We start from the raw sequence: 10,480 nt of genomic DNA on the forward strand, positions 1-10,480 counted from the left end.
CGTGGCGATGGTCTTATGGAGAAGCCTCTACTCGTCCAAGGGTCCCTTTGTCCGGCCTAGGATACACATCATTGGATCGGTGCCGATGAAAGCTCTCCCACTAACCTTCTTCCAAATAGAACACGATGTCGGAGCCATAAAACCTCTCCAAATCCCCAGCCAATACCTCTTAAAACCCTAGCCGTAGCCCTCTCTCAAGTTGGGGAAAAGATGGAGAAAAAAATGAAAGATGCCCCACAGAATCGAGCTGAATCACGGCTTTTAAAGGGCTGGAATCGGGCATCCACATGCCCCTGTGGATTCTTCACACAGGCCTATGGAAATTCCGCACAGGCATGGATAATTTCCAAACTCCCGTGTGGATTCTCTGGAAATCACATTTTTGGCCGGCTGTGTACAGTGCCTGCTACAGTACCAGCCCGAAACACTCCCAGATCCATGTTTTCATCGAGGTAACGTAAACGGGCACATGTTTACGTCGTAGATCGCTTTGCTTCTTCAATAACGGCCTCATTCGTGGAGATCTTGCTATACATGCACAAGCCGACATACTTGAATGTGACTGCCTTTGTGCCCCTCCAAATCATTGTGCTAACTTGAATATAAGGAGATTGGCACACATTCTCGCATCTTGAACCTGACTTGTGTCTTCACGTTTGTTCCTTCTTAAGATCTCATTAAATAGTGCATTCACGATCTACATTGGCTTCTTTCTTCAACATTCAGCTTCACAACCCTATATGCATGAAAGCAACATGATTGCACACATATTAGTGCTAAAACTTGATAAAAGTAATGCTCATCATAAGGAAAGAATGCTTCGCATTCTTATCACACAAGCACTTATCAGGTTTACAAGTCCAAGCTAGGAGTTTAGCTCTCCATAGAGCAAGATACAATCAATGATGAAATCGAAAGTAAAAGTATGCTATCCATAGATAAAACAGCCTCGTAGTCTGTATCGATGGTCTTGTGGAGTTGGTTCGTCTTCTCCAAGGGTTCCTTCGTCAAGCCTAAGGTACACCTCACCGAATCAATGCTGACAAAAGCTCCCCCAATAACTATTTTCCAAAGGAACTCGATGTCGAAGGCAGTAGAACCACTCCTAAGACCTAGCCAAAGTCTCTCCAAACCCTAGCTGCGAGCGCCTCCAAAGATGTGGAAAAGATGAGAAAAAGATTTTTTAAAACGTCTGAAATCACAGATTTTATAGGGACTAGAATCGGGCATCCACACGGGCGTGTGAAATTTCCACACGCCAGTGTGAATTTCCAGAAGTTGATTTCCTACGAGTTGTAAACAGTAACTGCTGCAGTGATTTGTTACAGTAAATTGCTACATTACTTTTTCAAAATACTCCCGAATCTGCACTTTTCATTGAGCCCACATGGAGGGGCACACATCCATACGGTAGATCGCGTCATGTCTTCAACTAAACCACATTGACGAAGATCTTGCTAGGATTGCACAAGTCAAAAGACATAAGTGTGACTGCCTTTGTGCCCCTCTAATTTGCGTGCCCGCTCGAGCACAATGGAGGTTGGCACACACTCACATGTCTTTGAGCACAACTTGTGTCTTCACGTTTGTTCACTCCAAGACTTCATCAACAAATGCATCCATGATCTACTTTTGATTCCTTTCTTCCACAATTATCTCCACAACCCTACATGCATAAAAGAACACATATACACATGAATAAGCGATAAAATCTGAGAAAAGTAATGCTCATTGTAAGAAAAGGATACTTTGCATTACTTATACACAAGCACTTATCACATGCACCCATTTGTTTTAATATAGAAGGTGATCTTGAAATATTTGAAGAGCTTATGAAATCTCAAGATGCAACCTTTTGGAAAGAAACTATAAAAGATGAAATGGACTCAATAATGGGGAATAAAACATGGAAATTAGTAGACCTCCTATCTAGTTCTAAACACATTGGTGATAAATAGATTTTTGAAAGGAAATTAAAAGTAGATGGAATTATAGATAAATTTTAAGCAATGTTAGTACTAAGGGGTTTACACAAAAGGAAGAAATAGATTATTTTGGCACATATGCAATGGTTGCAAAAATTACTTTTATTAGAGTACTTATTGGACTCACTTCAATGTACAATCTTGTAATACATCAAATAGATGTTAAAACAACCTTCCTTAATAGAGAGTTGGAAGAAGAAGTGTATATGAAATAACCGGAAGGGTTTGTAGTTCGCTGTGAAGAACACATAACTGTGTAAACTAATTAAGTCTCTTTATAGACTTAAGCAAGCCCCTAAGCAATGGCATGAAAATTTTGTTGAGATGGTTTTAGAAAATGGGTTTAAAATTAATAAATCTAACAAATGTGTTTATAGTAAATTTAATAACAAAAAAGGTGTCATGATTTGTTTGTATGTGGATGACATGTTTATCTTTGGTACTGATATAAATGAAGTTGTGAAAACAAAGAAATTCTTGTCTATCAACTTTGACATGAAAGATATGGGCGAAGCAGATGTCATCCCAGGAATTAAAATTGTTAAGGATAACAATTTTCATGGTCTGACCCAATCTAATTTCATTGAGAAAATATTAAAAAGTTTGATTATTTTAATTGTTTTCTTATTTCCACACCATTTGATTCTAGTATCAAATTGGAACAAGATAAAGATTGTCTAGTGAAACGACTGGATTGTACAAAAGTAATTGGATGCTTGATGTATACCATGACATGTACATGACCAAATATAGCTTATATTGTAGGAAAGTTAAGTAGATACACAAGCAATGCAAGTAAAGACCACTGACATGCTGTGTATAGAGTATTATAGTATTTGAACTGCATAATAAATTATAGTTTGATCTATAGTGGTGATTTTTCAACTTTAGAAGGATATATAGATACTAGTTGGGTAAATCACATTAAGGATCATGCTTCTACAAATGAATGGGTCTATACATTTGATGAGGGTGTTGTTTCCTAGGGATAAAAAAACAAACATGTATTGCGGACTCCACCATGGTGTCTGAGTTTATATCATTAACTATAAGTAGTAAGGAAGTAGAATAGCTTTATAAAGGAGTTGATTATGAATGGGGTAATTTCTATTAGTTATATACGATCTGAATTAAATCTTGGGAATCCTTTAACAAAAGGATTGATAAAGGATAGAGGAGGGCATGGGCCGTTATTTGGCATGGCCCGGTCAAACCCTCCGGACCAGGGCAAAAACCTGTAATAGGCTCGGTTACAGGTTGGGCTCTCCCTAACCAGTGACCCCGTTTCAAATGAACTTACTAGCTACACCATCTTTTGAGGATGCTGAATAAATAGAAATAATATATATATATATATATATACATATCTTGGGCATCATTAGTATCTTATTATCTTTGTAATATTATCTTTAAAATCTTAAACCATAATCCTATCAGTTTCTATAACAAGAAGGTTAAGCAAGTATAATTCTTTTTACAACAATTTTATGTTTTTTTAATATAATCTCTAAAATCCTAAACATATTATTAAGTTGAAATCATAAAACTATCTGAAATCTTGATTAGTAAATAATTAAATTAATATTTTAATAGTTAATAAAAATTTTACTACAACATAGTTTAAAAAAAACAAAACTTTTAACTATAAATTTTTATTAATCTTCATATTAACAATATATTTTAATAAAAAAAATCTAAATTAGGATAAAAAAATATCCATTATAAGATTATATTAACAATTGTCATATTATAAAAAAACCATTAATATTTTAAAATTTGTTGGATTTATTATTTCTATATTTAACTATTTTTATAATATAAAAATAAAATTTTCATTGAGTAAAATTTCTTCACTTCTCGCGTCAAATGATTCTCTTTAATTAAATTAATGGTTCTATAATATATTTAAAATTTAATCCCCATCAACTAATATCTAGTTTTAAAACATTATTAAAAACATTATATAGTAAGTATTTAATAAAATAAATTAATAACTACATAAGTTTCTAATTATTTAAATTTATTTGAAATTATCTTAAGTATTTTTAAAATTTTTAAAATTGAATTTAATTTATGGCAAAAAAATATTAAATACGTTGACAAGGCTTGAACTCATGATACCTAGTCCAACGTTCTTTTACCAATATCATTCTAACCATTCCGTAAATGCATTTTCACTTGATATTTTTTTTTATTAAAAGATACAAACAATAGATAAGTTTTATATTATTTATATTTAGTCCTACATCGGCTAGGATAAGAAAAAGGCGATATCAACTACCTATAAAAGTACTGGTAAGTAACTCAAATGTTTTTGTGAATATTTTTTTCACATAATTCTTTATTTTAAATTATATTTTATAATTTTGTTTAAATAAATAAATGAAAAAATTAGGTGGGGTGGCCCGTCAATCTGTGAGTTCCGACTCGGCCCACTAGTTTTGGGTAAGCCCTGGGACAGGTCCGAGTCATCGCTAGGGTGATCCGTGACTCGCTGGATCAGTTGGCCCATTTACAGGTCAACCTTTGGCAGACTCAGATCCATCAGGTTGGGCTTGGAGGGTTGGGTTAATCGGCCTGCACCCTCCTCTAACAAGGGATATAGTGTTAAAAATATTAAACAAAGGGGACTAAAGCTCATAAAACCATAATCACTAATGGTAGAAACTAAACTCACACTTGCATAGTATTAATTCTTGAGTTCAATGATGAAATTACATTATTAGAGTGATTAAAAGTACTTGAATTCCGTTGATTTTATGAATTGTGGATTTTAGAGGATGTGATGAGTTTTTGGAACTTGAATTGAAGTTGAACCCTAATATATGTGAAATGGTTGCATAGAAAATTTTTCTTAATTTTGTGGCTAAAGTTAGATATTTTTTTTTTTTTTGGAGTTAATTTATGCATATTCAAGTATGTTCTTAGGCACGTAATTTTAAAAATTTAATAAATAACTATTGAATTAATTAATTATTTTTTAGATATATTATTAAAAATAATTACATAATTAAAATTAATATTAAATAACTAATACTAATGATAAATAATGAGGATAATCATGTCATTCCATTTACATGTTGAATGATAAAATCTAAAGTAGAACAATTTCAATAACATCAAACTAAAACAACGTTAATGTATATTGAAATAAAATATTTTCAGTCACAGTATTTTTAATTATATTTTATTTTCAGTTATAATGTAATTTCTCATATACCAAACCAAACAGTCCTTTAATAATTATGTCTCCAAAAAAATAATAATAATAAAAGAAAACATAGTTTTTACAATTTTGGGCTCATTTGATTCCTTTGAAATAAATCCGTGTTTTGTGACGAGTGCTCTGCATCGCCTCGACAAAATATCTCGCCATTCTTCGTTGTAGAGAGAGATGGGAAGCAGCGGAGCTCTGCTCTCCCACCTTGGCCTCCGCGAGTTCCGCTGGAGGGATCCAGCCCAGCTGCAGTTCAGCTCGCCAAGGAACCGCATAGCCACTTCTACCAGTTTCAGGCCGGTAGCGGCGGCTCGGAAGCCCCGTGAGTGTCGGGTCTTTTGTTCTGCTCTCCAGGACGATGTTAAAGAGCAGGAGCAACAGCAGCAGCAGCAGCTTGGTGCCGCCGGAACTTTCATTGAAGCAAAGCCCGGTTTGCAATCTTCTCTTTCGACCAACTCTTCCTTTTATCCTCTCCTTTTCTTGAAATTTAACTGGAATCGAATAGTAATATGATCTGAGGGGGTGCTTGTTCATGCATTTGTTTGTATTCTTGGTTGATTACGTGGCTTCGTTTTAAAAATCTGATTTTAGCATCACAAATTGTGAGGAAGAGAGAACTATATTCGTTAAGGTGGAGTTGAAAACCTAATTAGGTTAGTTTATGTGGATTTTGGATGGAGAAAACTTGAAATTGGGATTGACAGGATTGATGGTTTTGGGGTGAAGTATGACTGTAAATGTTAGATGTAGCAACAATTTGGGTACAAAAGGTATCAAATTGATGATGACTATCTATCCAAGAAGCAAAAAATCATGCCATTGATCCTGAACATTTTTTCATCTCAATGATGCTTGCTCAACATGATAAACTTTGGGAGTAAGGATTTATTGTTGTTATCACCTTCAGTTGCGTAGTTGACTTGATATAGCCACTGCAGTTTATGTTGCAGTTTATGTTGTGGTCAAGAGTTTGCTGTTGTTGCAGTTGTTATCTTTGTTTATTTGTGGTCTTTGGTCTGTTTCTTTATTTGTTTTTGTGTTTGAGCAAGTGGATTTAGTGTTCAAAGATGTTCTAGATTACAAATTTTAATTATTATTCCTTTTACCCGATGAAAGGATAAGAGTAATGTTTTATATTTTTGTTGAAAGACCTATCGTTGACTGCTGAAGTGTGTTATATGTGCAATGATATCATGTGGAGGCCATGTCTGTGTATGCTTGATAATTTTTCCATGAAGGTCTATTCAATTGGGGGCTGTATTTTTGCGCATGACTTGCTTTTTCTGAACCAGCTATCTCTTTAATAAACATTTGCTATAAAAATGCTCAAGAAAGGGGGAAAATGGTGGAGAATTTAAAGATACAAGCATGTGTTTTTGAACTTATAGGTTCTCTTTTGGTCTGTGCAATTTGAAACTAGATGTATAAACAAATATCAGCTGATTTGGAAATGATCCTGTTTTGTCCAAATTTCCTAAATATTTTTTAATTGCCAGATTTCTATGTGAAATGGGTGCTAATAATGTGGCTTTTTATGTTATTACTTCTTGCTATTTGGTCTATTTAATGGTTGTTTGGATGATTTTCTAATTAAAGAGAAGTATCCCACTTTACTTTTAATGTTCAATGGAGTAATATGTGTTGTTTACAACAAATGCAAGTTTCTCAAAATTTGTTTATCTACTCAAAACAATTTTACACGATTTGACTTGATATCTTCAGTAATCATGGGCCTAATTTGGGTGAGTGAAGTCTTATATGATATTCGTTATAGCTCTTAAAATCTTTTTCACTTTTTGTTGAACCGGTATGCCACACACAATATGTAGTTAAGCACTAATTTTACCAAATCAACCTTTAAATGGCTTTGAACTAGTATGATATTGGGAGATTATTTGAAGAATTCAAAACTTGGTATGGAGAAAGCAGTAAATTGATCTTTTAAGGCTCATTATTGAGTTTTGAAGATTAAGATACTTGGTGGGAAGTGATTTAGATAGTAGTTCAATAACATGCAGCTTTTTTTTCTTTTTCTTTTGTTCCCCCCATTTTGATGCATGTGCTGCTTTCAGAAGCTTGGAAGACAGATTATAGCCAGGGAATCCATGAAATTTGTCTATTGGAATTCTAATGTTTGAAAATGTAACTTAAAATGGTGGACACAAATGTTATTATGGCAACAATTAATTAAGCTAGAATGAGAACTGGTATTCTTAATAGATTCAAGTATATGGAGCTTGTGATTTGCTTCCTTCGAAGTAAGTAACTATGGGAGTGATGCATGTTCTGCAGTCAACATTCAGCAAACTTAGCTAAAGAACAATTCTTTGACCTTTCTTCTTTCAAACAAATGTAAAATCCGGAAGTGAGATATTATATTAGTTAAATTTAAAAATGACCCATATATGTTTTTCTTTTAGTTTTTCGAACATTGAGGGGAAGCCGAAGATGGTTGTTCTCTTGAGAAATCTCTAGTTAGTCTTCTTATGTTGAATCTGTGCAGCAGTTTTAGTGGTTATTGACATTCTGAATGTTTGCCATCATAGGATCATCAAAGTTACCAGATATGCTGGCGACGCCGTTTACTGAATTGATCTTCTGCTAAGCATTCAGATGATCAGATCATAGTATTTCTTTTCCATTTTTTAATGTATAAATGGACGAACTAAATTTATGACAGTATTTCAACTATCAGGTTGGTAATTCATGCCCGACCAAGAGTATTTAACTTTAAATTGATTGATATGAATTTTTAAATGATTTCTTTTTTATTTTATAATTATATTGAATAATTCTAGGAATAGAGAGCATGGGCATAGCCTTCCTAAATTTTGCATGCATGTAAGCTGCCTGCACTATGCATTAGCCAAACCATTCTGTAGTTAATCCCAAGGAAACTCAAGCATAATATGATAAAGACTTACTTAAATTTAAACTAATGAAAACGAAAGTCTAAAATTGGTCTTATCCTAATGCCTATACCAACTGATAAATGCAAAGTACAAAGGATTTTTGCAAAAGTGAATCTTCTTATCCTAGCTCACTCTTTTGGGTCTATAACTGAAAATACTAGAATTCCTCTAACATTAGAATCTAGTTATAACAATAGCCAAGTGACTTTACATGTAATTTGCGGAACCTTTCTTCTATGGTAATTACTATCTCTTAGCCAGTCACAACTCATGGTCTATTGCTGATATTTGGATGGCAGATAACACACTCAAAGAAACACCAGAAAATTTGAGAAAGGAAAATGATGGGAGCCCTATTTACAATTTCCTCTATCCTGGTAAAGAACTTCTTCCAGATGACAAAGAGATGAGTATCTTCGATCATTTAGAAGAGCTCCGCGAGAGAATATTTGCATCTATTTTGGCGGTTGGAGTTGCCATGCTAGGCTGCTTTGCATTTTCCAAAGAATTGATTTTGTTTCTTGAAGCCCCTGTTGCTGTTCAGGGAGTTCGCTTTCTACAACTCTCTCCAGGGGAGTTCTTCTTTACAACTCTGAAGGTAATGCCATTAAAAATCACAAATTACTTACTGAACTTTTAGCCTAGTAGAAAGGAGCAGGGAATATTTACTAAATATGCAGTCTTCTATTCTTGAAACCAATATAAATATTCCGAGTTTTGAAGTGTCTCTGGCACTAGTTAAGCGATTTGAAAACTTTTGTCAATGTCTGTGGCTCAATTTTTCTCAAGCTTGCTATCTGGAAAGGACTGGAACATTCCAGTTTACTATGAAGCAACATCATCACAGAATGGATAGGGGTATCAAGTATTCATGTATTTGACAGTAGATTTAATAAAAACTGGGTATGAGGGATGACCATGTATATGCGTGACATATGAATCACATTTTTAATTGAAAGTTAGAGAATATTATAGTAAAACAAATTGTTTTTAGAGAAATAGAACTTTACACAAAGGATGTTGCAATTTACTTCGCCACAAGAGCAGTGAGTCATGGATGTTGCAATCTACTTTGGCAAAAGAACAGTGAGTCACTGATGTTGCAATCTACTTTGGCAAAACAGCAGTTAATCATGGATATTCCCAATCATCTGTGTTTTCTTTTTTCTTTATTTTTTTATTTTTATTAGTTTGAATTTTCCATGTACTAGTGAAATTGAAAACAATATTTAGGTAATTGAATGAAATGATACTTCCTTTTTTAGAATTAAAGCATACGAAGTTTATGCAGGTGTCTGGCTATTGTGGGTTGCTTCTTGGGAGCCCTGTCATTCTGTATGAAATCATAGCTTTTGTTCTTCCTGGCCTAACAAAGGATGAAAGAAGGTTCCTAGGACCGATTGTCTTGGGCTCTTCAGTACTCTTCTATGCCGGCATTGCATTTTCGTATGCAGTTCTAACTCCTGCAGCCTTGAAATTCTTTGTCAGCTATGCGGAAGGAGCAGTGGAATCATTGTGGTCTATTGATCAATACTTTGAGTTTATACTGGTGCTCATGTTCAGCACTGGCTTATCTTTTCAGGTGAATCCTTTTTATGATTTATAGAAAAAGTTTTATTTGTTGCATGGAAGAAAATTTTGATCGATCAATATGGTTGTCTGTAGGTTCCTGTTATACAGCTCTTGTTGGGACAAGTGGGTCTTGTTTCTGGGGATCAAATGTTATCAATATGGAGATATGTTGTTGTTGGTGCTGTGGTTGCTGCCGCTGTACTTACACCCTCTACAGATCCATTGACGCAGATATTGTTGGCAGGGCCACTCGTTGGCCTTTATTTTGGGGGTGCTTTTATGGTTAAGCTCATCGGTCGTTAATTTCCAATTTATTGGTTGGCTTCTCAACAATGTATCATCAGTCATCGACATGTTGATGGCGATTACACTGGTGTCAGTTTAGTTTATCTCGGCGGAGTCAAGTTATCCAATGTTGTATTCTCATCTGTATTTCTTGGATGTATATTGGTTTAGTAATGCATCAAAGAGTAATGCTTTATCATTACACTGGTGTCGGCAATCAACTGAAGGAAATCCATGGTACACTAAGGCCATTGACTGTGATACTAATTTTTGCTCCAATATCTTTAAAATATTCAATACGGCTTTGATTTTAGTTAAAATTATTCATTATCAGTTTGAAATACATGCATTTTTTTAATACTTTTTCTACATGTGTTGTAGCACCCACTCCATGTGATTTTTTCTTTTTATATCCATTTGATAATTGTTTTAGATGGCTGGACACCTACAAATATGTTATATGTTAAACTTTAAATTAAAAAAATTAAAAAAATTAAAAAAATTAAAAA

At 34.1% G+C, this 10,480-nt stretch overlaps 1 protein-coding gene across 1 annotated transcript; it reads left to right on the forward strand.

Annotated features, from left to right (window-relative positions):
- Nucleotides 1-5,311: 5,311 nt before the first annotated feature.
- LOC120251647 (sec-independent protein translocase protein TATC, chloroplastic) lies at nt 5,312-10,268 on the forward strand. The gene is made up of 4 exons (XM_039260248.1): nt 5,312-5,632; nt 8,414-8,712; nt 9,406-9,696; nt 9,780-10,268. The coding sequence occupies exons 1-4, from the start codon at nt 5,380-5,382 to the stop codon at nt 9,987-9,989; spliced, it is 1,053 nt and encodes a 350-aa protein (XP_039116182.1). The 5' UTR covers nt 5,312-5,379; the 3' UTR covers nt 9,990-10,268.
- Nucleotides 10,269-10,480: the final 212 nt, after the last annotated feature.

Source organism: Dioscorea cayenensis, chromosome 20 (genome assembly GCF_009730915.1).
Source record: "Dioscorea cayenensis subsp. rotundata cultivar TDr96_F1 chromosome 20, TDr96_F1_v2_PseudoChromosome.rev07_lg8_w22 25.fasta, whole genome shotgun sequence".
Classification (NCBI taxonomy): Eukaryota; Viridiplantae; Streptophyta; class Magnoliopsida; order Dioscoreales; family Dioscoreaceae; genus Dioscorea; species Dioscorea cayenensis.

Bases quoted from the DNA above. Each gene is read 5' to 3' on its own strand.
- LOC120251647 (XM_039260248.1), top strand. From the start codon at position 5,380: ATGGGAAGCAGCGGAGCTCTGCTCTCCCACCTTGGCCTCCGCGAGTTC. The intron at 8,713-9,405 runs GTAATGCCATTA...AAGTTTATGCAG, and splicing joins TCTTCTTTACAACTCTGAAG to GTGTCTGGCTATTGTGGGTT. The intron at 9,697-9,779 runs GTGAATCCTTTT...GGTTGTCTGTAG, and splicing joins GCACTGGCTTATCTTTTCAG to GTTCCTGTTATACAGCTCTT.